This window comes from Garra rufa, chromosome 17 (assembly GCF_049309525.1).
Source record: "Garra rufa chromosome 17, GarRuf1.0, whole genome shotgun sequence".
In the NCBI taxonomy this organism is placed as follows: Eukaryota; Metazoa; Chordata; class Actinopteri; order Cypriniformes; family Cyprinidae; genus Garra; species Garra rufa.
The window spans coordinates 28,583,394-28,609,632 of NC_133377.1; the positions used below are offsets into that span (position 1 = coordinate 28,583,394).

The following is a 26,239-nucleotide window of genomic DNA, read 5'->3' on the forward strand; positions in this document are numbered from 1 at the left end:
TTAACTGTTTATCTTATACAAATCCACGAATGTGCGGTGACAGTGTCTTTTTATTTATTTTTATTAACAGAAACAATACAGGCAAGTTTAAGTATAAAGGCTGCACATCATATATACACGGACATTGTTCGTATATCATTGATGATCATGTGATGTCGTAATTATGAATGGCCCAAATTGTTTGATACAAACTGTTCAAACGACTTGAAATATCCGAACTAGTTTAAAAGACATTATTTTTTATTATAATAATTCTAAAAATCCCCCCCCCCCCCCCCCCCGGAACATACTATTTTTTATTTTATTTTATATGGTACATTTTTCATTCACAAACAAAAATGTGCAAATAGTTCCGCATCTTCTTTTTAAAATTGAACTAAAAAGTCTCTTCATCTTATAAAGAATAAAAAAAACTAAGATTCCTGAAATATTATACAGAGGTATTTAAAAAAAACATGTATTTAGATGCTTTGCTTATATGCGTTTGTTGGAATGTCTTTGTAATATCATTGTAACAATGTTTGAATTATTCTTAATGTGTATACGTGTAATATTAATATGTATGCATTAGGCCTACTTAACTTGCCTTGTTTCAATCTGAGGTCAGTTGTATTGTCAAAGACGGTTTGTGTCGTTTTTTTATTAAAGGCTGCTAATTTTAGTTAACTTTAAATTGAGTAATTTTGTATTAGTAAGGGTCTATATAGGCTAATATACATCTATATAATCTAAATGAGGAAAATAATCCCTTCAATTGTGTTTACAGAAGACAATAAGGAACATAATCTGCATTTACAAAGAACTACAAATAAATCTGGGGAAACGTCATTATGCGCATGCGCGGAAGGATCGTGCAGGCATCCCGGATCGTGTACTGACAGCTTCCAATGAACGCAGTTTAGTGTGTGACCGCTGGGTGGTAGTAACAAGCAACCGTCACAACAGTCTCAGTTACACGTAAATACAACTTTTACATTAAACGTGGCAGGTTTGTGCTGAAAGAAAATTGTTCCAGAGGTCCAAACAGCTGGCTCGTTGGTCTAGGGGTATGATTCTCGCTTAGGGTGCGAGAGGTCCCGGGTTCAAATCCCGGACGAGCCCTCCCTTTTTCACATGCTTCAAATGCTCATCACTGTCACAACAGGGGCAGTTAAATAATAATAAATTAAAATTATGGTATTCATTTAAATAATAAAAACTATGTTTCAAATTATATGTTCCACATTGATGTTAGTTGGTTTTCCAACCATAAAATTATCCAAAATACAGTAAAAACAGTAATATTGTGAAATACTTTTAAATAACGGTTTTATATTTTAATATACATTAAAATATATTTTATTTCTGTGGTGGCAAAGCTGAAAATGAGTCAACCATTAGACTGTTATTTTTTAAAATTTTTTGGGAATGTGTTATATTATTTTAGGATTCTTTGGCGAAAAAAAGAACAGCATTTATTCAAAATAGAAATCTTTCCTTTGTAAATAAAACTAGTATAAATTTACTCTACCAATCACTCTACCAAGTTTTTTAATGTTTTTAAGTCCTTTCTGCTCACCAAGGCTGCATTTATTTGATTCAAAGTACAGCAAAAACAGTACAATTTGGAAATATTTTAACTATTTAAGATAACTGTTTTCTTTAAATATATATAGCCTATATATATATATTCATGTGATTTTAAAGCTGATTTTTAGCATCATTGCTCCAGTCACATGATCCTTCAGAAATCATTCTAATATTCTGATTTGCTGCTCAAAAAAGCATTTATTATTATTATTATGTTGAAGACAGCTGAGTAGAATTTGAGAATTGAAGAACTGAATAGAAAGTTCAGAAGAACAGGATTTATTTGAAATATTTCAGATAAATGCTGATGTTTGCATCTTTCAAAGAATCCTGTGCTCAATGTACTTAACTGTTTTAAATATTGATAATATTAATAATAATAACAAAAGTTTCTTGAACAGCAAATCAGCATAGGATGATTTCTGAAGGATCACTTAATTCAGCTTTGCATCACAGAAATAAATTACATTTTAAAACATATTCAAATAACAAAACAGTTATTTTAAATAGTAAAAACATTTCATAATATTAATTCTTTCTCTGTATTTTGGATCAAATAAATGCCGGCTTGGTGAGCAGAAAATTACTGTTCAAAAACTTTAGATAGTAGTGTATTTCATAGATTTCTATTTTGAATAAATGCTGTTCTTTTTAACTTTTTATTCATTAAGTAATGCTGAAAAAGTATACAAAAGTTTCCAAAACAGTGTTTACAACACATTAGAATGATTTCTAATAGCTCACGTCACACTGAAGACTGTAGTAATGGCTGATGAAAATCCATCTTTGCCATCAATGGAATAAATTATATTCCAGAGTATATTGATATAGAAACTGTTACTTTAAATTGTAATAATATTTTACAGCATTACTGCTTATACTGCATTTTTGATCAAATAAATGCAGCCTTGATGAGCATAAGGAAAGTATTTAAAAAGCATTAAAAGATCTTACTGATCCCAAACTTTTGACCAGTACGGTATATAATTTGCGAAGCTGCAAAAGTACTGTATAACACTAGATATGTGACCTCTATCAGCCATAAATGAAAATGCGCTCTAACCAAGAGTGGGTGAGAGGTGCATGTTTGGCCCTTGGGGATCTTCTTTGACCACTTCCCTATTTGCACAGCCTGTGTTTCAGTCCTCTTTCTCACAAAAATAATATGACAGTGATGCCAATACATGAGGAACTATGAGAACAGATCAAGAGGAATTTGTACTTACACAAAGAAGGTAAGCTGTATATATGTGTGTTTATGAAATAAAGAGATAGAAGACAAAAATGTTACTTCATGTGAGTAGAATTTTTTCTTTTTTTAACAATTATTACAATTATTAAAATTTTCAACTTGCTTTTGGTTGGTATAATGTTAACAATATTTTTGGAAGGGGGTATTAGTTTTTATTTATTTGTATACATATATTGTAATTTTAGAATTTTAGGAATGTTGATTTTAAAAATAGAACTCCTTAATTAGAATAGAAAATATTTGATAAATAAATAAAAGATAAATATAAGTAGGGATCATGCTAATCATATTGTGAAACACCCATGGGCCCATAGTTCTGAATGTTAGACAGAATGTTGTGACATAAGAGAAGAATGATGAGAAAGAATTGCGAAATAAATGAAAAACAGAGTAATTCTAGTATCTGTTCACTGTATATCACAGGTCATGGTGGATCTCCAGTTGGTTGCCGTCCTGGTGTCCCACCTCGCTCTCCCATCTAATAAAAGCAGAAGACAAAATCCTGAAACGTAAGAATACTGCATGTGCAATGATAGGTTTCTGATTCTCATACAAACCGTTCAACATCTCTCTGTGTTTTCAGCCATCAGAGTGAAGTTTACTAAAGGATATGTTCCCATATCTAATGGCAATTACATATGGACTCTTGGCTTTAATGAAAGAGAACGCTCACCTGACCTCTTAACCTCTGGGGTTCAACACCATCCGGTCCCACTGGTGCTACTACATGGTTTTGGAGGTGGAGTGGGTCTGTGGGTAAAAAACCTACCCACCCTTGCACAGGATGGACGGCCCGTGTTCGCACTGGACCTGTTGGGTTTTGGACGCAGCAGTCGACCGATTTTCGGCAAGGATGCCAAGGATGCAGAGGAGCAGTTTGTCGAAAGCCTGGAGGACTGGAGAAAAGCAGAAGGTTTGGAACATATGATTCTTCTGGGCCATGATCTTGGAGGATATGTGTCTACCGCATATGCCCTCAAATATCCTCACAGGTCTGTTTGTGTGTGTTTGAAATTAAATTAACATTTTAGCAATACCGAATCGTGCTATAGAATGTCTACTATAATGATTCTTTTGTAACAGATTGAAGCACTTGGTGTTGGTGGAGCCATGGGGTTTTGCAGCAAGGCCAAATGTTCAGGAGAATTGGGTTCCAATCTGGATTAAAGTATTTGGGGCAGCAATGAATCCATTTAACCCTCTTGGTCTGCTTAGGCTTGCTGGCCCGCTGGGTATGAAACAGTTTTATTATCATTAACTAAAACTAAAACAGTTAAAAATCATTTTCAGTTAATAAAATACAGCTGAAAAAGCTAAATATAAATATTAAATGAAAAACTAAAACTTAAATAAAAATGCTGTGACAACTAACTAAAAAAAATTATATATTTTTTAAAACTATGATTAAGTCGGCGCCAATAGCCTCATAGCATTCCGGGCGTCCCGTGTTTAAATCCCGTCTCGAGGACCTTTCCCGATCCCGCCCCCTATCTCTCTCTCCCGCTTCGCTTCCTGTCATTTCTGATCTGTCTTATCACAATAAAGGCAAAAAAAGGGGCAAAAATTAATCTTAAAAAAATAAATGATTAAATGAAAAATATTCGAAAAATATTAATAAATACTAACAGAATGTAAATAATACTAAAATAACACTGGAACGTAAAAAATGTCACTCAATCGAATCGAATGAAACTCGCATATTTTACTAATTATTGCTGCTAAAAATGGTCATGTTTTGGGCTGTACTAATCAGCCGGACCGGAAAAACATTTGGAGTAGTATAGACTGCCAAAAGTTGTAACACACCAAGGAGAAGAGTACAAAAACTGTCTGAGGAACAAAAGATTTTTGTGGCTGGCTAAACTAAACCAGGATTTCCAGAGCAAGAATCTTAACAACATTAGTGTTTGTTCTTGTAATTTCTGGTCAGGTAGGTGAAATATTAGGCTAATATTTTAATTAATACTGCTTGTACATATCTTTACCACCTATTAACTTTAGTTGGTCAAAATATTGTGCTCTTTGCTGCTTACTCCTTAGTCCTTCTTTATATGATTTAGCAGCATGCACCTTTTTTCTGTGGTTCAAACAGCATAAATTAGCAGAACAAAGTATTCAGTAGTACATTAACCGTGCAATCCATGCTGTTGTTTACATCTGAGTATCTCCAATATGGAAAGGAAAGGAAGTGAAGTGAGGCCAAGTATGGTGACCCATACTAGGAATTTGTGCTCTGCATTTAACCCATCCAAGTGCACACACACAGTAGTGAACACACACACACCGTGAACACACACCTGGAGCAGTGGGCAGCCATTGCTGCGGCGCCCGGGGAGCAGTTGGGGGTACGGTGCCTTGCTCAAGGGACTCACTTCAGTCGTGGTATTGAGGGTGGAGAGAGTGCTGGTTATTCACCTTCCCCACTGACAATCCCTGCCGGACCTGAGACTCGAACCCGCAACCTTTGGGTTACAAGTCCGACTCTCTAACCATTAGGCCACGGCTGCCCCCAACCATTAGGCCATATGGCTGCTCATCCGGGTAACTGACCAAACCGTGATGTGAGTGCAAACCCTCTATTCTTCTCGTTATTTCCCTATAGCGGCTAATAAACTGGAAGTGTCATCCATATGCTTACTTCCGCATTAAAGAATAAGGTGCATAAAGTAATATCGCAAGATGTAAGGTCATCACGAGAAATAATTTTGGTCCCACTTTACATTAGGTGGCCTTAACTACTATGTACTTACATTTAAATGAATCATTTGGTACAATGCACTTATTGTGTACATATATGTTTTTACATTGTATTTATATATTTTTTAAAACCTATATGTAATTACATTTGAAATTAATTTCTCTAATTACCACTGTTGAACTAACCCTTACACCCTAACCCACCTTTAAACCTATCCATACCACCAAACCTGTCCCTAACTTTACCCATATCCCACCTTAATAGAAGCAAAAGTGTTTTGCAATGCAATATGACCACATTAAGTACATTGTACTTATTTTTTGATGTAAGTACATAATAGTTAAGGCCACCTAATATAAAGTGTGACCATAATGTTTTATCCTGATTTGGAAATCTTCCGTAGAATGGCAAATGATCTTTCTTTATGAATGTATTTCTCTTTCAGGTCCTTTGTTGCTACAGCTTTTGCGATCAGATTTTAAGCAGAAATACGCTTCTGTATTTGCTGATGACACGGTGGCCGATTACATATACCATGTAAATGCACAAATGGCCAGGTAAACCGCGAACCCAAGTGGAATAGCTGCTTTCTGACCTAACAGACAGAAATAAAAAATGTTTACAACTTTGTCTTGTGATTGGGCAGTAGTGAGACAGCATTTAAAAACATGACAATCCCATACGGCTGGCCTCAGCACCCCATGATGGACCGAGTGGAGATGATCAGTCCCTCTCTTCCCATGACCTTCATCTATGGCTCGCGTTCCCGCATCGATGGCCAATCAGGAAAAGCCATTCAAGAAATGAGACCCAACTCACCCACAGAAATCGTAGTAAGTTTGATTTCAGTGAAAAAATTGTTTTCCCATTTAAAACCCACAGTTATGCTTTTCTTCTTAATTCCTTCAAGGTCATTCAGGGAGCAGGTCACTACGTATTTGCGGACCAAACAGAGGACTTCAACCAGGCTCTGCTCAAGATATGCATGTCTGGCACATAATCAATGGGAAGGATGAATAAGAGAGAAAAAAAACTGAGGGGGAAAGGTGCATGGCGGAGAGAAAATATAAACCCAAGTCTTTTGTAATAAAGACTGAACAATAGTTTACTTAGTGCGGACAGGAACTATTTTTTGGTGAAACAAAATATAAACTTATTGTTTATTAGAATGCTATATAAAATCAATATCACTTCACATTTTCACATACAGAAAAAAACACTCTCGCTAAACTTTATTATATAGGCCTATGATGTACAGTTGAGGTCAGAAGATCACATAGACCTTGCAGAATCTGCTAAATGTTAATTATTTTACCAAAATAAGAGGGACTATAGAAAATGCATATTGGTTTTTTTATTTAGTACTGACTTGAATAAGATAATTTGCATAAAATACCTTTACATAGTCCACAAGAGAAAAAAATAGTGGAGTTTATAAAAATGACCCCGTTCAAAAGTTTACATACGATTGATTCTCAATACTGTGTTGTTACCTGAATGATCCACAGCTGTGTGTTTTTTTTTTTTTGTTTTTTTTTTTGTGATAGTTGTTCATGAGTACCTTGTTTGTCCTGAACAGTTAATCTGCCTGCTGTTCTTCAGAAAATCCTTCAGGTCCCACAAATTCTTGGATTTTCAGCTTTTTTTGTGTATTTGAACCCTTTCCAATAATGACTATGATTTTGTATGACATCTTTTGTAGGACAACCGAGGGACTCATATGCAATTATTACAGAAGGTTCAAATGCTCACTGATGCTCCAGAAGGAAAAATAATGCAATAAGAGCCAGGGTGTAAACTTTTGAATAGAATGAGGATGTGTACATTTTTCTTATTTTACCTAAATATCATATTTTTTTATTTAGTACTGCCTGTCAGAAGCTACATACATTTCCCAGAAAAGATAACATTTTCTTTTAATCCACCGTTTTCCCTTCTGTAATAGTTGCATATGAGTCCCTCGGTTGTCCAACAAAAGTTGTCAAACAAAATCATAGTCATTGTTGGAAAGGGTTCAAATACACAAAAATGCTGAAAAACCAGAGAATGGTCTGAGGAAGAGCGGACAGTTTTAGCTAATAAAGGACTTACAAACAACTGTCACTACAAAAAAATTAATAAAAAATAAAAACAGCTGTGGATCATTCAGGAAAGAACACGGTATCACGAATCAAATGGGGTAATTTTTATAAATTCAAGTATTATTTTCTCTTGTGGACTATATGTAAACATCTTTTATGTAAAATATCTCATTCAGGTCAGTATTAAATAAACAAATAACATGAATTTTGTATGATCCCACCTATTTTAAAATGTTAAAGTAATTAACATTTTACAGATTCTGCAAGGTGCATGTAAACTTTTGACCTCAACTGTAAATATAAGACAAAAACATTAACGCACTATTTTTCTTGTAATTGATTGTAAAATAAAGTAGCCTATTTATAACTTGTGTTGTGATCTGCTTGAGTGCATTAGATGGAACGACCTCTGAGAATACACAAGTTTATAGGATCCTACAACATTTAGCAATTTTTCTGCATGTAACTGGCGCTCTGGTGAAACAATACAGCTTGTACAGATAAGAAAAACAAACGTGGCATTCTTCAACTGACACATGTTCAATTGCGAAATTAAAATGTAATTTTGACCTCATTTGATGAAATACAAGTGGGTGTTTGCCAACAGGAGTGAGTAATTTGAAATCATTTATCTGATTTTGCGAAACATGTACAGACACTTAGAAGAGCACAGAAGAAACCACACATATAAAGATCAGTACACTCATCCATACTGATCTGTTTAAACACATTTAAACAGAGGACAGACAGGTAAGGATCATCACAGTGAACATATTTGACTTATAGTTTAGATATCAAACTATTAAGTTAAGCTGTTGTGGTATATTTGATCATCTATAACACACAATCAGTGGCAAAAAATACACTGACTAAAATAACTAAATGAGGATGAGACACAGAAAACAATTCCTGATGGTGAGTTCATGTGTTGTATTATATCTTAGATCATGATGGGTGTACTTGTGATTTTGTTGCTCTCACTTTTTCCTGTGCTGTGCATTGCTCATTTGACAGGTAAGTATAGAATAATACAAGTGAAAATGCCAAAAATCTGAGAAGCTCTGTATTGATTGTGATTACCTTGTTTAGTAATGGATGATATTAATTTACTTTACTTAACAGTGATTAGTGAAAACTTATGATGACATTTTAATCACTTTTATATTACACTGAACAGGTAATCTTGCTTTCGAAGCCAAAGCTGTTCAGTCCTCCTTAGGCCACGAACTGGGAGATGCTCAACATGCAGTAGATGGAAACAAAGAGACAGATTACATGAAGGGCTCATGCACTCACACTGATTTTGAGCCTAACCCATGGTGGAGAGTCGACCTCAAAGATGTCTACAGTGTCAGCAAAGTTATCATCACCACTCGTGTAGACTGTTGCGAAGAACGAATTAAAGGAGCTGAGATACGTATAGGTAACAGCCTGGAAAACAACGGAAACAGGAATGAACGGTAAGAAATGTTGGTAACACTTTACAATACGTGTGCACACATGTGCATTAATTTATGTTTAATTAATGCACTGATAATCACAAGTTAATGAAGAACTAAACAATTTATTAATGATTACTACATCAGCAACTAATGAACATTCTATATGATTCATAGATTAAGTAATAAATAAATTGTTATTAATTAAGTGTGTCATAATGTATTAATTCCCTAGTAACCAATTTTATTAACTAATAGTGTAAATTCATGTGTTAATTAGCAAAATGGGTTCAAGTCATGCATTTAAACTTCCAGTTGTCTGCTTTAATTAATCATTAGCTATAACTATATTACTTAACAATTAGTTAATATTTTTGTGCCCCAGTAAGTAAAGTCATAACATAATGATATCTTTGCAAATCATTAGCTAATGATTAATTAAAGCAGACAACTGGAAGTTTAAATGCATGGCTTCAACACATTAAGGCGCATAACTGACTAATTCTATATCATAACCACAATGACATATTATATAACAATTAGCTAATAGTTTTGTGCCTCAATAAGTAAAGTCATAACATTATGATATCTCTGCAAATCATTAGCTAATGAGTAATTAAAGCAGACAACTGGAAGTTGAAGTACATAGCTTTGACCACTGTAGTAACTAACACATGAATTTGCACTATTAGTTGATAAAATAAGTTATTAGGGAATTAATACATTATGGCACAATTAACTAATAACAATGTATTGATTACTTAATCTATGAATCATATAGAATGTTCATTAGTTGCTGATGTAGTAATCATTAATAAATTGTTTAGTTCTTCATTAACTTGTGATTATCTGTGCATTAATTAAACACAGGGCCGCTGCTGGCCAAATGGGTGCCCTAAGCAAAATTTTACTTTTGTGCCCCCTCCCCCAAATATTACGGAAGTAAAAATAAAATAAAATAATATAAAAACACCTACTATAGGGGCCAAAATATAACTTTATTCAAATAAAAGTAATTACACAAATAAATTGTTTCATTTATAAATTACAATTGTATCTCTACAGAAAAACAACAACTAAAATTACACTTTAAATAAAACTTTTTAAAATGTGAAATCTTAATAAAATAAACAATAATAAACTGAAATAAAATTAACACTGTCATCTGCTGGAGCTTTCCAAAGTTCAAAATTTACAATAAAGCAGACTTTGACAATAAAGCAGACAAGGGTTATGATGTCCACATTTTTTTGTTGAGGAAATTATAAGAAAGATTATGTGGATATTTTAAACGTTTGGTCAATATTAAACAAGGAATTTGATCATCATGTAAGTGTAACAACTGCATTTGGTGCCCTTTTCAGGCATTTCTATTAAAATTGTAATGTAAACTGTTAATTTTGTATTAGATTATGTATTTTAACACTGTTATTTAATGACACCATATGGTCATTATTAATCAATAATCATAATTGCCTCTGCGTTTTAATATAATGCACTTTAAGTCACTGTTTTTACTTAGATCTGCTTGTATTCATATTAAGAAAGATGCTTTAGTCGTGAAATTATTACCGACATTAAAACACATTATTAAAAAAAAAAAGTTTCACAGGATTATGAACGCACCTGAAAGTGATGCACGGGCTTAATCTTGGGCTTTTTTTTTTTTTTTCGTTTCTCGGCGCCGGACTGTTGATGTCTCTTTCCAGGACCAGGCATATTGTTCATTAATTATTATCATCATTTTTGGCCAAATAGGCAGCCGTAAACAGAGGTGAGGGCGCTTCGCGGCACAGATGCTGCGCTTCATCACGTGTTCTTACTAGCCAACTCTGCGCTCACCGTAAAATGCAATATAAGTTTATATTTTTATATTTTTGTTTATTTGTATATGTATATTATTAATATTAATTTATTATTATAATATATAAAAACGATTTTTTTTTTTTTTTTTGAGCAGCTGGGATGGGGCCCCCCTGGGAGTTGGTGCCCTACGCAGACTGCGTACTCTGCGTATAGGGAGCGGCGGTACTGATTAAACATGAATTAATGCTTATTTGTGCACACGTATTGTAAAGTGTTACCGAAATGTTTCAATTGTTTTATCATGTCTATCAGATGTAATTAAAAATATCTGTTGTTTTGAATGAAATGATTGTTTGCTACCTTTATTGTGTGTGATAGATGTCTGTAGTGAATTGTGAGACCTCTGGTTTTCACTTTCACATTCATTTATGCATTTCCAGAGCTGCAACTTTATCCACTGCTCTTAAAGGCACAGAAACATATACGTTTATTAAGTCTATTAAAGGGAGATATGTCAACATCTTTTTGCCTGTGAAAAAGGGAGCTCTCACTTTGTGTGAAGTTGAGGTATTTGCAGGTAAGAAACAGCTAGAGAAGACAGGAAAACTCTGTAATATATGTTGTGGATACATATTCATTTTGTTTGTTTTTAATAACAGAAAAGGAGGAACTCGAATCTATTTGTTTTGTTCCAAGTGAGTGTTCTTTTTACTCTGAATCAGTGGCAACATATTCATAGTAATTTAGTAAGAGTCATAAAATGAAATAAAACAAAATAAAGTAACTGTTCTTTTTTCATTTTTGATGTTGAACAGTAAATCAGGCTCCTCAAGGCAAAGCTGAGCAGTCTTCCACTTACGATAAGCAAGGATATGCTGAAAATGCTATAGATGACAAAGAAGAGTCAATGTACAGTGGCGGGTCCTGCTCTCACACTTTAGAGGAGAAAGATCCCTGGTGGAGAGTTGACTTGGAAAAATCCTACAATATAACCAGGGTTAATATCACTAATCGTAAAGACTGTTGTCCAGAACGGATAGGAGGTGCTCGGATCTGTATCGGCAATAGCCTGGAAAAATACTGCAAGAGTAATAAGTTGTAAGTGTTGTTTCACTCTCTGTCTTCTTACAACTTTGCAATGCTTTTTATTTTATTTTTTTAAGCAAATAGATCAAGTGTAGAAGCTATTAATTAAAGCAACTGTAGCTTGTGTATTTTTGCGACTTTGGAGCCCTCTACAATTAAGTGAAATTCACTGTCATAACTATATCACTGTAAGCTATATACTGTTCATAAGTGTGTATTCACAGGGCTGCAACCATTGGGCTCATTCCAGCTGGAGAAACAGAATCATTTATGTTTGAGCCAATTGAGGGGCGATATGTCAACATTTTCCTACCAGGGAAAAAAAAAACACTTACGCTGTGTGAGGTTCAGGTGTTTGTAGGTAAGATATAAAAATAATTTCAAAAAATTAAAAAATAAATACAATGCATATATTGTTATAATATTATTATTATTGTTATTTTTATTTTATTGGCAGCTCAAGTTGGATGAGATGAAGTTAGACCGCAGTCCACTGTTCCTTAAAGAAAGAGAGGACTTCAAATGTAGCATAATATTGCGTAAACCTATTTTCAGTAACCCTGGGTTTTAAATACACTTTAAAGTTTTTTAAATCAGTTCTTTATTGTTAACCTTTGTTTTCTGCATGAATAAAAAAAGAGAAAAAAACTCTGCCTTCACGTGTAAACCTACAATTTTAAAAAATACTGTTGAGGTCAAAAGTTTACATCCCCTTTCAGAATCTGCAAAATGTTAATTATTTGACCAAAATAAGAGGGATCATACAAAATGCATGTTATTGTTTATTTAGTACTGATCTGAATAAGATATTTCACATAAAAGATGTTTATAGTCCACAAGAGAAAATGCTAGTTGAATTTATATAAAATGACCCTGTTCAAAAGTTTACATACACTTGATTCTTAATACTGTGTTGTTACCTGAATGATCCACAGCGGTGTTTTTGTTTAGTGATAGTTTTTAATGAGTCCCTTGTTTGTTCTGCCTAATGTTCTTCAGAAAAATCCTTCAGGTCCCAAACCAATTCTTTGGTTTTTCAGAATTTTTGTCTATTTGAACCCTTTCCAACAATGACTATATGATATTGAGATCCATCTTTTTACACTGAGGGCAACTAATGGACTCATATGTAACTATTACAGGATGTTCAAACACTCACTGATGCTTCAGAAGGGAAAATCATGCATTAAGAGCCACGGGGTGAAAACTTTTGAACGGAATGGAGATTCTATTTTTTATTTTGCCTAAATATCATACTTTTTCATTTAGTACTGCCATTTAGGGGCTACAGAAGATAGTTAGATAGTAAAGATAGTAAAATAAAGTGTTACCAGGTTTTTTAGGCTGTATTCATTTTTCTTTTTTGTGTTGAAATTTACTTTTTTTTTTACTTGATAATATTCAAATGTTTGCATAAATTTAAAAAAGTGCAATTAATCTGTTTCTAATTTCCTCATCTGAATTTATTTTTTGTGTCAACAAAATCAACTTTTTATACTACACTTTTTATATACAGTTAAATATTTACAATTATATAAATGTCTTTGGGATTTACTCAAGGTTGACATTACAAGATTACATGGTATATTTTGTCTACTTGTATAACAACCACACCAGGCACGTGCACACATAGACATCAAAGGGGGCTTGAGCACCTGCCCTTCCCCTTCAGTCGTTCCACTACGACGTTACATGGGATCTCGCTTGAGAGACCAATCATCTCTGAGCCTTATTCAAAAGGCCAATGAAAATTGGCGAGTGGACGTGCGTGCCGGCCACGCCCCCGTACATACGGGTATATAAGATGGCGGCGCGCACCACTCAGTCAGACTTTTGCTTTCAGAGCCATTCTGCTCGAGCCTATCAACCTAAGAAAACGTTCCTGACAAAGAAGCTCTTCTCCGCTGACGTGCTGCCATCTGAAAGAGTGATAAAACTAAATGTGTTGGCAGCCGTCAGCGGTATCCTGCGGGCGGCCGTTTTCACGGCCATCAAAAAGCCTCCTGCTCTCCAGCGAGCGATCCCCCATTGAGTGCACAGAATGCCGCGGTTCCTCCCTGGGCAGACCGGGACTAAAAGAGCAATTTCTCACGGCTGTGAAACGTTCTTTTCAGAATGGTTTTCCGGCCGTGCGCTGCTGGATGTGGCAGTTTCCTCACCTCCGAGGACGGACATGAACACTGCCTCGCATGCCTGGGCTTAGAGCATGCTGAGGCAGCGTTCACGGATGGTTCGTGCGTTCATTGCGAACGCATGACCATGGTCACGCTTAAGAACCGCCACTCTTTTGCGAGACAGCTCCCCTCCGTGCCCCGCGGCTCGTCGTTAAGCCGGCAATGCTTTTCGGCCGCCGTGGCGAGGCAACGGGGTGGGTTTACAGGTTACGGTGCAGAACGCGCCGCCGGCTTCCAAAGCCCCGCGGCCGTCTGCACCCCAGCGTGGCCCCGTTGAGTGGCCAGAGCAGTATGCTTCCCCGGTATCCGGGCCGAGCATCTCCTTTGGCGCTCCACCGGAGGAAGAGATGTCTGTTGCTGCGTCAGAGGGAGAGTCCGATGGTGAGGCAGACATCTCGCCGGGCCAGCGCCCCCCTGTGGTTGCTGTCCCGTCTGACATGGATGCTGAGCTGCCGGCAATGCTCCTCCGTGCCGCCAGGGGGATCGGGCTCGAGGTGTCGGATGCACCTCCCGCCGATCCCTCTAGGCTTGGCGATTGGTTCCTGAGGGGGGCGCCTGCGGTTCCGCCGTGCCCCCCCCCCCCGTTCCATTCTTTCCAGAGGTGCATGAGGAGCTGATCAAAACATGGCGGGCGCCTTTTTCCTTGCGCCTTTGCCCCAGCTCCTCCTCCCTCGCCACCCTCGATGGCGGGGCAGCCCGGGGATACGAGTCGGTCCCCCAGGTTGAGCGCTCGTCCTTTCTCGCGGGCCGCGTGTATCGCGCCGCTGGACAGGCTGCCTCCGACCCTGCATGCCATGGCCACCTTACAGGTCTACCAGGCGCAGGCGCTGAAACAGCTGCACAAGGGTGGTCCTGACCAAGACGTGATGCAGGAACTCCGTGTCGCCACCGACTTTGCCCTCCGGGCGACGAAGGTCACGGCACGGTCACTTGGTCAGGTGATGTCCACCGCTGTGGTCCAGGAGCGACATCTGTGGCTCAATCTGGCTCAGATGGCAGACGCCGACAAAGCTCGCTTTCTCGACGCTCCCATCTCCCAGAGCGGCCTGTTCGGCGACACTGTCGAGGACTTTGCCCAGCAGTTCTCGGCAGTCCAGAAGCAGACGGAGGCCATCAAGCATATCCTGCCCCGCCGCGAAGCTTCCATCCAGCCGCCGGTGGCCCCGCCTCCGCCTGCCCGTCTCCGAGGGCGCCCCCCTGCGGCCCCAAAAACAACACCAGCTCCTACACCTGCCGAGGTCCATGAAGCCAGGCTGGCTGCCCAGCGTAGAGCTGGCCGCAGGAGAGCGGCGCCGCCCGCCTCTCAGGGACCCGCCAAAGGTACTCGTAAGAAGGCCGCGAAGCGTCCCTGATGCGGGCAATCCAGAGGTGATGGAGATTGCTCTTTGGGGGACAGTGACATCAACGTCCCCACTCCCGGTGGAGGGCCGGGAGCCTTTATGTACTTCAATGCTGGGCCGGCGGTACCCACTTTTTCACAAAAAGAGCTAATTTCCTCACCTCTGGGGCCTCGGCCCCGAGTTCCCCTTTCGAGCAGCACTTACACTCCTCGGAACCGGACTCGGACCCGATATCGCCAGCACGGGAGCCCTGCTTCATGCAGCCAGACTCTCCCCCAGAACCCTTTAATAATAATAATAATAATAATAATTCGTTACATTTATATAGCGCTTTTCTAGACACTCAAAGCGCTTTACAGTGTCAGGGGTATCTCCTCATCCACCACCAGTGTGCAGCATCCACCTGGATGATGCGACGGCAGCCATAGTGAGCCAGAACGCCCACCACACACCAGCTTACTGGTGGAGAGGAGACAGAGTGATGAGGCCAATCGGAATATGGGGATGATTCAGAGGCCATGATGGTCAGAGGCCAATGGGCAAATTTGGCCAGGATGCCAAGGTCACACCTCTACTCTTTTCGAAAGACATCCTGGGATTTTTAATGACCACAGAGAGTCAGGACCTCGGTTTAACGTCTCATCCGAAGGATGGTGCTTTTTGGCAGTATAGTGTCCCCGTCACTATACTGGGATGCTAGGGCCCACACAGACCACAGGGTGAGCACCCCCTGCTGGCCTCACTAGCACCTCTTCCAGCAGCAACCTAGTTTTCCCAGGAGGTCTCCCATCCAGGTACTGACCAGGCTCAGCCCTGCTTAGCTTCAGTGGGCGACCAGTCTTGGGCTACAGGGTGATATGGCTGCCTTTGTTCTCTGGGGACAGTCCCCTTTTCCTTCCCCTTCCCCCTTCAAGCTGCCCCGCCGCGGTCACGTCGGTCAACGCTCCCGTGATACCGCTAGCGAGCCGGCTGGAGGCCTGGCTTCAGCTTCCCAGCCCCTCGCGGTGGTTGATACGGACGGTATGTCTCGGCTATGCGATTCAATTCGCCAGGCATGCGCCCAGGTACAGAGGCGTCCTTTCTACTACTGTCCGTTCGGACACACATGCCACTGTCCTGCGTGCGGAGGTTGCAGTCCTACTGGCGAAGGACGCAATCGAGCCAGTCCCTCCAGCCGAGATGAAGTCAGGGTTCTACAGTCCCTACTTCATCGTGCCCAAAAAGAGCGGTGGGTTAAGACCCATCCTGGACCTCAGAGCTCTGAATCGGTCCCTTCTCAGGCTGCCGTTCAAGATGCTCACCACGAAGCGCATGCTAACTAGCATTCATCCCCAGGATTGGTTTGCAGCCATCGACCTGAAGGACGTGTACTTTCACGTCTCGATCCTTCCTTGTCACAGACCCTTTCTTCGGTTTGCCTTCGAAGGTCGAGCGTATCAGTACAAGGTTCTCCCATTTGGCCTGTCCCTCTCTCCCCGCGTCTTCACCAAAGTCGCGGAGGCAGCCCTGACCCCTCTTTCGCATCCTCAACTATCTCGACGACTGGCTTCTTGTAGCTCACTCGCGAGACCTGTTGTGCGAACAGAGGGACCTGGTGCTTCGGCACCTCGGCCATCTGGGCCTTCAGGTCAACCGAGAGAAGAGCAAACTCTCCCCAGTGCAGAGGATCTCTTTTCTCGGTGTGGAGCTGGACTCGATCAATATGACAGCCCGCCTGTCCCACAGACCCTGTGCAAGATCCGGGAGGACGAGGAGAAGGTCTTGTTGGTTGCGCCACACTGGCCCACCCGGACCTGGTTCCCAGAACTCATTTCCCTCGTGGCAGCCCCTCCCTGGAAGATCCCCTTGAGGAAAGACCTTCTTTCTCAGGGGATGGGCACAATTTGGCACCCACGTCCCGACCTATGGAACCTGCACGTCTGGCTCCTGGACGGGACGCTTCAGACCTCGCCGGCCTTCCCCAGGCCGTGGTAAATACCATCACTCAGTCCCGAGCCCCCTCTACGAGGCAGGCTTATGCCCTGAGGTGGGGTCTGTTCGCTGACTGGTGTTCCTCTCGAGGAGAGGACCCACAGAGATGCAGGATTGCAGTAGTGCTTTCCTTCCTGCAAGAGAAGTTGGAGCGCAGGCTGTCCCCTTCGACTCTCAAAGTATACGTTGCTGCCATCGCAGCATACGACGATGCAGTAGATGGAACATCCCTGGGTAAGCACCAACTCATCGTGAGGTTCCTACAGGGTGCTAGGAGGATCAACCCTCCCAGACCGCGCCTCGTACCCTCTTGGGACCTCTCCGTCGCCCTCCGCGGCCTACGGGAGGCCCCCTTTGAGCCACTTACGTCAGTTGAGCTGAAATTTCTGTCCCTTAAGACAGCGCTCCTGACAGCTCTGGCCTCCATCAAGAGGGTAGGGGACCTACAAGCCTTCTCTGTCAGCGAAACGTGCCTTGAGTTCGGGCCCGGAGATTCTCACGTCATCCTGAGACCCCGGCCCGGTTATGTGCCCAAGGTTCCCACCACGCCCTTCCGCGATCAGGTGGTGAAGACCCGGCTTCTGCGCTGCTGTGCCCTGTTTGTGCTCTATGCCTATACGTAGACCGTACTCGCCACTTCAGGCGCACCGAGCAGCTCTTTGTCTGCTTCGGAGGTCAGCAGAAAGGGAATGCTGTCTCCAAACAGAGGTTGGCCCATTGGGTGGTAGATGCCATCTCCCTGTCTTATTTATATCAGGGAGAGCCATGCCCCTTAGGTGTTCATGCCCACTCCACTAGGAGTGTTGCTTCATCCTATGCGTTGGCTCATGGCGCCTCACTAGCAGACATCTGTAGAGCTGCGGGCTGGGCGACACCGAATACCTTCGCTAGGTTTTACAACCTCCGCGTAGAGGCCGTATCCTCCCGTGTCTTAACTTAAGACTTCAGGCGAACGGGAGAACGGCTGGTGTCGGCTTGCTGCGCCATTCCCACGTGGATCCGTGCGCCATTTCCCAGTATGTTCCCTCCGGCGAACCCTGGGTCCTCCATGCCCCGCAGTCAGGCCTAGATGCGGAGTAGCCCCTGACTGTGATCCTGCCTGGGTCTCCTTCGCCCCGCAGGTTGTGGCTATACTTTTCAATATTTCCAGCGGAGGAGACCGCTGTTTCCCTCATGTATCCCTAAAAAGCTTTATGGATATATTGAATTATTCTCATTTCCACATGTGAAAATTACATGTGCTCCGCCCCCCCAACCCATGCTTCAGTAAAACTGGCATCCCTGTAAGGCCCCCCTTATTGGGCCTCAAGGCGTTGGGAAGGTTACGTTACAATTTCCATCTGCTGACACGTCCGCCTGCCAGCACGTGGGGTTGTGCGTAACGTGGAGTCAGGTTCGTGGTCTGTTCCATAGAATGTTCCCATGTAACGTCGTAGTGGAACGACTGAAGGGGAACGTCTAGGTTACGAAGGTAACCCTCGTTCCCTGAAGGAGGGAACAGAGACGTTACATTCTCCTGCCACGACCTGACGTCACGCTGACGCCGGGCTCACGGCTCTTCAGCAAAAGCCTGACTGAGTGGTGCGCGCCGCCATCTTATATACCCGTATGTACGGGGGCATGGCCGGCACGCACGTCCACTCACCAATTTTCATTGGCCTTTTGAATAAGGCTCAGAGATGATTGGTCTCTCAAGCGAGATCCCATGTAACATCTCCGTTCCCTCCTTCAGGAAACGAGGGTCACCTTCGTAACCTAGACGTTTTTATTCCTGGAGAGAAAGTGTCGTTTTTTCTGGGGTGCTTTTTTTTTTTTTTTTTTTGAAAAATAATATATATTCCTGTTTGCGCACAGCTTCCCTGTCAAACAAATATATTTATTGAAGAATAGTATATCTAAATATCAGGTCAGGAGTTCTGAAGCGCCCATCCCCCCACCCCCCACCCCCGTGCAGCGGCGCACATCATATACACACACCTGCAGGCAGCAGCAGCCCCTCCCAGCAGTGTTTCTCTTGGCTTGTGCTGAGGTGAGTGGAGCTGGTGATGAACAAAAGATCAAACTACCAGTGCCTCGAATAAGGCTCGAATTTACTGCTGATTAGCCAAAGACAAATATATAGTTAACCTGTGTTTTGCTAGCATGCATGCCTCATGAGCTACTAGACTAGCTAATGTGTAAGGGATAATCGCTATACATTATCCCGCTTATTACACGGCTACCTACCAAATAAATAATTATTTTGACACAAAATATTAAAAGGGAGTTTATTGATTTAAGCCCGATTGTATTGCTTCCGCTAAAGAAAATAGTACACTCCGTCTCTACGGTTAGAATCCTGTGAGTCCATAGCAACGCTCTGTTTTTCATGGCAATGGCCTGTTATACTCCGCACAGCGGTCTTTTATCAAGAAATAACAGACCGCATTCTACATTGGAATTCAACCAAGCTATCATGTAATAAAATAAGTTTGTAATAAGCATATATCATAGCATAAATTGGTGAATTTAGAAGAAATCTACAGATGCAAACAGATGGAGGATAGATAGCCTACACTCTAAAAAATGTAGTAGGCTAAATCTGAGTAACTGCATCTGGTACATTAATCAATAAAACTGAGTAGAAATAAGTTAACATTAAACATTAAAAAGAACAATATTTATAAATTAACTTTTTATTTATGAGTAATTTAACTTTTTTTTAATTTCCTCTAAACCTTTATAAAATAGTATTCCATACAACCACAAATACATACATGACATTGGCTTTTATTGAATTTTTCTCAATTAGTTTGGTAAGTTTAATTCAAACAATCAAGTAAGATTTTCAGAGATTTTATTAAGTTAATAAAGTTAAATATTTCTCTAATATTTACTAAACCACAGAATATTTTTTAGAGTGTAGTAGGTTTAAAACAAACTCCATCTAAATTGAAGGTTTTATTTGATGATGGTGATACAGTCCTCCCTCAAATGTGAAACTAAGTCCATGTCAGTCACCATCAGTTATTGTGTATGTGTACATGCATAGCAATAATAATATTAATGTATTTGATTAAAACATTAAGGCAGTATTCTGATGCTTGGTTGTGTGAAGCTAAAAAGTTATTTTGCTTGTGAAACAAAAAGTATTTAAACAATTAATTTTAATCATGCTTGCAGTTTCCTTTGCTGCTCTATAAACCTAGTGAATACTAAGGAGACCATGGTTTCTGTGTGAACTGATTATTTTGTAGACATCTTTTGAAAATTAAACAATTGCATGAGTTTGAGGAAGATAAAATTAACTTTTTAAATTATTATTTTTTTAAAGGAAGTCAGTGTTGCGTTAATATATATACTTTTTTGTTTAAAAAAAGAAAAAAATACGTAATTATGAGAAGTGCCCTTTATTTCACTTGAGCCCCTGCCCCTCAAAATGTCTGTGCACGTCCCTGAACCACACAGTATAATTTTGAATAAATCCATAATGGAAAAACATTTTAACTATAAACAGTTATGGTGCTCAGTTATTACAGCATGAAATGCATTAAATACAAAATTATTTACAAATAATACAAGATGGTATTGCTCTACTGTGCTCTCTGTTAGCATAGAATTAATTTATCTTATCTAATGGTAAGAAAATATTTAAATGACTTCCCAATGAATAAAACAAAGCATCACAAAATCCATTTCTAATACAAGTAATACTGAGGATACAGAAAAATATGGATTACCAATTAAAGCAGGATTCTAAAACAACATATTTTCGGTCTGCCATTGATATAAGATTACATTTGAGACATAACTTATTCTTGTTGTGACAGTGATGAGCATTTGAAGCATGTGAAAAAGGAAGGGCTCGTCCGGGATTTGAACCCGGGACCTCTCGCACCCTAAGCGAGAATCATACCCCTAGACCAACGAGCCAGCTGTTCAGATTTCTGGAACAGTTTTCTTTCAGCACAAACCTGCCACGTTTAATGTAAAATTTGTATTTACGTGTAACTGAGAATCTGCCGTGTGCTTGTTACTGCCACCCAGCGGTCACACACTAAACTGCGTGGAGCTTCTACTGAAAATGTTCCTAAATTAAATACATGTTAAATGTTTTCGTTGATGTCATATAACAAATGAATTAAACAAGAGTTAATTAGCACAAAGCCTATGGCTACGTATTTATTACCTACATGTATTTATTTTGTAAAGCACATTTGTAGAAAGTTATAAATAATCGTGTTTTTTTTTTTATTACCTCCATCCCGTCCGTCAGGTAGATCTAACGGTACTATTCTGTAATAAAATACTATTATAAATGTAAGCTGTAGATTAAACGATATGAAAACTGAATAAAAACAGTATGGGAATTGCGCCATTGAAAATGACTGGCACTTTTTCTTCACGTAAGTATGGGCGCGGCCATTCAGTGTTGCCGCCTAATTTTCTGATAAAGTTGCTAAAGCAGGACACTTTGTTCCTAAAAGTTGCTAAATGAAGATGTGATGCCATTGCACGGTGACATCATGTAATCACAACGCAAAACTGCATTTGCATAGAATATACAAAAGATCGCTCAAATCTCAGCAAAAATTGTGAATATGATTTGAAATGTTAATTTAGATTTGTTAGTAAAACTAAAATATAAATAATATATATTTATTTTTAAATACAACATTTTTGAACATTCACACATTTTTGAACAATTGAATTTTATGTGTATTGGTAGTTAGTATGCTACACTTTAAGCCTGTAAAATAGGACATTATGTACAGTGTTAATTTGAAGGAATTTTGTATATTAATTTCAGGTTACAATTTAACAGATAATGTCCTGGCAGGTACCTTTTTCATTTTTCCACATATTTTGAACTGATCAACACATTCAGGTACTCCAGGAACTATTAACAAGCTGTTATCATAAATGAACAATTATTCTGAAACTAGGGCAACTAGCAGGTTAATTCACGTGATATGTGTACTGTTAGACACCTTCATTTCCTCGGTTTGTGTAATATAAAGGGAAAACGTGTGCCTTTTTATCATTTGTGACTCTGGACCACACAACCTTAAGTCGTCTTAAGTAGCATGGATATATTTGTAGCAATAGACAAAAATACATAGTATGGGTCAAAATGATCAGTTTTTCTTGTATGCCAAAAATCATTAGGATATGAAAAGATCTTGTTCCATAAAGATAATTTGTAAATTTCCTACCGTAAATATAATAAATAAAAAATAATTAAATACATATTTGATTAGTAATATGCAACTTGTCTTATATATCAAAACATAATGCATTTGTTACTGCAGGTCAAATGCATTAATGTCCTGCATTAAACAATGTGTTATTACATCAAAATGTGTTACCTCTGCATTGCAAAGATGAACTTTGTTGATACTGATTTAATTTGCTTGGTAACAGCCCAAATGTCTTATTATTCTAAATGACTGATTAAATGTAAGAATTTGACTCAAAGGATAATGAACACTTTCAGAAAAAAATGCTCTATAAAGGTAAAAATGCCCATAAAAGGTAAACGTCATTCCGCTGCTAAACTAAGCAACTTTTACTCTGAGTACATTTTAAATGAGCTACTTTTTACTTTTATTGGAGTAGATTTTTAGACTGGTACTTTTAAAATGTCATTAATGTAATATTTTTACTTGAGAAGAATATTTTACTACACGTTCCACCTCTGCTGCTAAAACTCAATGTAGGAATCTGTTTATATTCTCAATCGGGCAGTGGCAAACAGGTGAGGGAAAAACACTTTTTGAATATTGACTTCAAAACCAGGTTTAAGGTAACATTATTTCACTCTCAGTTTGTATTCTGCCAAACTTACACATCAGCTAGATGAGTACATGTCAAATACTGGACATATTGTAACCTTCCAAATAGGATTTTATAAACTCATAAACATGCAACACAACATATAACGCTCTGATGATTCTTTATTATGTGCATAGAAAGCAAAGATAAGCAAAATGAGTTAAATTTAAGGTATTACTCTGTAAGTATGATGGATAGCAGTTATTCTAACAACATGTAAAACGTGGTTAGTGGCACAGCTAAGAAAATACTAGATATACTTTATAAAGATTTTCACTTTAAGCAACAGTGCACTCAAGCAGTTTTTTTTTTTTTTTATTTGCTTCTGGAATCAATGGACTGAGGTGTAACTTCATCTTGTTGCACTTAATCTGCCAATGAAATCAGAACATCATTAAGGCATCATTAGTAGTGACACATACAGTACAGTACACATGTGCACAAACCACCATCTCTCTCCTTTTATCTCTCACCTGCAAACACCTCGACTTCACACAGAGAAAGGTATTTATCTTGCCCAGGCAGAAAAATGTTGACATATCGCCCCTTAATAGGCTTAAACTCGTATGTTTCTGTGGCTCCAGCTCCAGTGTGTTTAATGGTAGCAGCCCTGTTTAAACACAGAGACAGATAAATACAGAGAGACACAACTATCAAAAAGGCAAATAGCATACTACATACTGTATACTTTTGTCAAAGTCAAGTTTGTATTCAAATTATTTATTCAAAGCAAAAAATCTTTCGATTTTAGTCATTCTTTTTTAGTCACTCTCTAAAGTAAGTATAGACAGAAGATACTTACAGCTGATTATTGTTGCCATCATTGTCCAGGCTGTTGCCGATACGGATCTGAGCATCGTTTATCTGCTCTGGACAACAGTCTCCACGACTAGTGATGATGACCTTGGTTACACTGTGCACTTCCTTTAAATCAACTCTCCACCAGGGATTACCCTCTAGAGTGTGAATGCAGGACCCGAGCATGTAGTTTGACTCTTTATTGCCATCGATAGCATGTTGAGCAACTCCTAAATGATCAAAATCGGAAGACTGGACAGCTTCAGCTCCAATAGCGAGATTCGCTGTTCAACAAAAAATAAAGTACATTTCACTGTATAATCCCATAATAGGGCATTATGCAAAGTCATGTAATCACAATGATTGGCTTTCAAATGTTTCAATTCTAAAAACAGTTTCAAACAATAATAAATGCAACAAATAACATTCACTTGAAACACAAGAGCGCTCTGATGTCTCTACTGTTATTAAAAACAAACAAACAAACAGCTCAAATTAATTAAGTATCTTATTTTATTTATTTTAAGTACCTGCAAATACCTCAACTTCACAGAGAGAGAGGTATTTATCTTGCCCAGGCAGATAAATGTTGACATATCGCCCTGTAATAGGCTTAAACTCAAATGTTTCTGTGGCTCCAGCTGGAATGCTTTTAATGGTGGCAGCTCTGTTTAAAATCACAGCGAGACAAATACAAAGAGACATAACAATCAAAAGGGCAAATAGCATACTACATACTATAGTCAATCTTATTTTATTTACTCTCTAAAGTAAGTACAGCCAGAAGATACTCACAGTTTATTATCGTTGCCATTATTTTCCAGGCAGTTGCCGATACGGATCTGAGCACCTTCTATCCGCTCTGAACAACAGTCTCCGCGATTAGTGATGATAACCTTGGCTACCTTGTAGGATTCCTTCAAGTCAACTCTTCACCAGGGATCTGCCTTTGTAGTGTGAGTGCAGGACCCGAGCATGTAATCTGACTTTCTATTGCCATCGACAGCATGTTGAGCAGCTCCTAAAGAACTATGAGTGTAAGACTGGACAGCATTAGCTCCAAGAGCAAGATTCCCTGTTCAATACGATATGAAAGCAAGAAAAGGGCCAGATATCATTGAAGCAATACAAATAAATAATAAATGTCATGGTTACGAAATCTCTTTTATTTTGAAGTTCAGACATTTCTGTTTTATTCTAAACTTACTTGTGCCATCTGCGACGCACAGCACAGAAAAAAGTGTGAGCAACAAAATCACAAGTACACCCATTTTGATCTGAGAACACACACATACACACAATGAACACATAATCACAGCACATGGAGGAATTATTTTCAATTCATTTCTGCACATACTTATTGCTATCGGAATGATAAAAAAAAGTGTAGAAGCAGAGCTGGGTAGTAACAGAAGTAACCTGTACATGAATGTGTAACCTGGATTACGTAATCAGACTCCAAAAATGAAGAACTTGTAATTAGAATGTGTAAAACTGTGTAATTTGTGTAATACTCCAAATCAGACTACAGTTACTTTTGTATTGATTAAATGATAGCATATTGTTCACACAATAGCAGTCAATTATTTATAAATCATACTCACAAAATAATTTCCGTTTTAAGAAGAGCATTTCAAGATTTGCATTTACTACTAATGAACACTCACTTTTATTTGAATTATCGCTCAGTATTACTATTTTTTCAAAAAGCTTTTGTCTTTCAAACACACAGGCATTCCCAAACTTTTCTGTTTTCTAAACCTATTTCATCTATTATTATATTTACTTAAAGTACCACTGAGATTTTAAAACAAATATTGTTCTTTGATGTGCAGGTAAACAAAATATTATTTTCTTTAGAAAGTGTTTTGTTTTGATTAATGTTATTGTTTTTTAATTATTTGTTTTAATTTTATATTTTATGATTTAATTAATTATTTGCTTTTGATTAAACTCATGAACACCCTGCAATTCTTTGATAATGTAATGTAACATTTTTAATGTTTTAAGTTGTCAATAACAACGAATAGAATACATTTTCTATTTATTTGCGTTTTACAAGTACAAGATTCAAGATTTAAATCAATTTGATAAAGGAGTTAGGTCAAAAGTAATCTAAAAGTAATCAAAAAGTAGTCTGATTACATTACCTTAAATTCTGTATTACTAAAATTTTTGTTAGATAATTTGAAATCAGTAACGCACTACAAT

At 38.7% G+C, this 26,239-nt stretch overlaps 2 protein-coding genes, 2 non-coding genes and 1 pseudogene across 4 annotated transcripts; 3 read left to right on the forward strand and 2 right to left on the reverse strand.

The window, feature by feature from the left end:
- Nucleotides 1-1,029: 1,029 nt before the first annotated feature.
- Nucleotides 1,030-1,101, forward strand: trnap-agg (transfer RNA proline (anticodon AGG)). Its single transcript has one exon. It is a non-coding gene; the product is annotated as a tRNA-Pro (tRNA).
- Nucleotides 1,102-2,738: 1,637 nt separating this feature from the next.
- On the forward strand, nucleotides 2,739-6,563 carry abhd5b (abhydrolase domain containing 5, lysophosphatidic acid acyltransferase b). The gene is made up of 7 exons (XM_073821563.1): nucleotides 2,739-2,804; nucleotides 3,245-3,330; nucleotides 3,405-3,813; nucleotides 3,905-4,053; nucleotides 5,965-6,076; nucleotides 6,166-6,352; nucleotides 6,430-6,563. The coding sequence occupies exons 1-7, from the start codon at nucleotides 2,764-2,766 to the stop codon at nucleotides 6,517-6,519; spliced, it is 1,074 nt and encodes a 357-aa protein (XP_073677664.1). The 5' UTR covers nucleotides 2,739-2,763; the 3' UTR covers nucleotides 6,520-6,563.
- On the forward strand, nucleotides 6,558-12,549 carry LOC141289465 (uncharacterized). The gene is made up of 7 exons (XM_073821566.1): nucleotides 6,558-8,614; nucleotides 8,778-9,060; nucleotides 11,286-11,422; nucleotides 11,505-11,540; nucleotides 11,661-11,943; nucleotides 12,156-12,292; nucleotides 12,389-12,549. The coding sequence occupies exons 1-7, from the start codon at nucleotides 8,548-8,550 to the stop codon at nucleotides 12,400-12,402; spliced, it is 957 nt and encodes a 318-aa protein (XP_073677667.1). The 5' UTR covers nucleotides 6,558-8,547; the 3' UTR covers nucleotides 12,403-12,549.
- Nucleotides 12,550-21,256: 8,707 nt separating this feature from the next.
- Nucleotides 21,257-21,328, reverse strand: trnap-agg (transfer RNA proline (anticodon AGG)). The gene has a single exon. It is a non-coding gene; the product is annotated as a tRNA-Pro (tRNA).
- Nucleotides 21,329-23,596: 2,268 nt separating this feature from the next.
- On the reverse strand, nucleotides 23,597-25,299 carry LOC141289342 (uncharacterized; annotated as a pseudogene).
- Nucleotides 25,300-26,239: the final 940 nt, after the last annotated feature.

Bases quoted from the DNA above. Each gene is read 5' to 3' on its own strand.
- abhd5b (XM_073821563.1), top strand. From the start codon at position 2,764: ATGAGAACAGATCAAGAGGAATTTGTACTTACACAAAGAAG. The intron at 2,805-3,244 runs GTAAGCTGTATA...TGTATATCACAG, and splicing joins TTTGTACTTACACAAAGAAG to GTCATGGTGGATCTCCAGTT. The intron at 6,077-6,165 runs GTAAACCGCGAA...GTGATTGGGCAG, and splicing joins GTAAATGCACAAATGGCCAG to TAGTGAGACAGCATTTAAAA.
- LOC141289465 (XM_073821566.1), top strand. From the start codon at position 8,548: ATGATGGGTGTACTTGTGATTTTGTTGCTCTCACTTTTTCCTGTGCTG. The intron at 8,615-8,777 runs GTAAGTATAGAA...TACACTGAACAG, and splicing joins GTGCATTGCTCATTTGACAG to GTAATCTTGCTTTCGAAGCC. The intron at 11,944-12,155 runs GTAAGTGTTGTT...GTGTATTCACAG, and splicing joins TACTGCAAGAGTAATAAGTT to GGCTGCAACCATTGGGCTCA.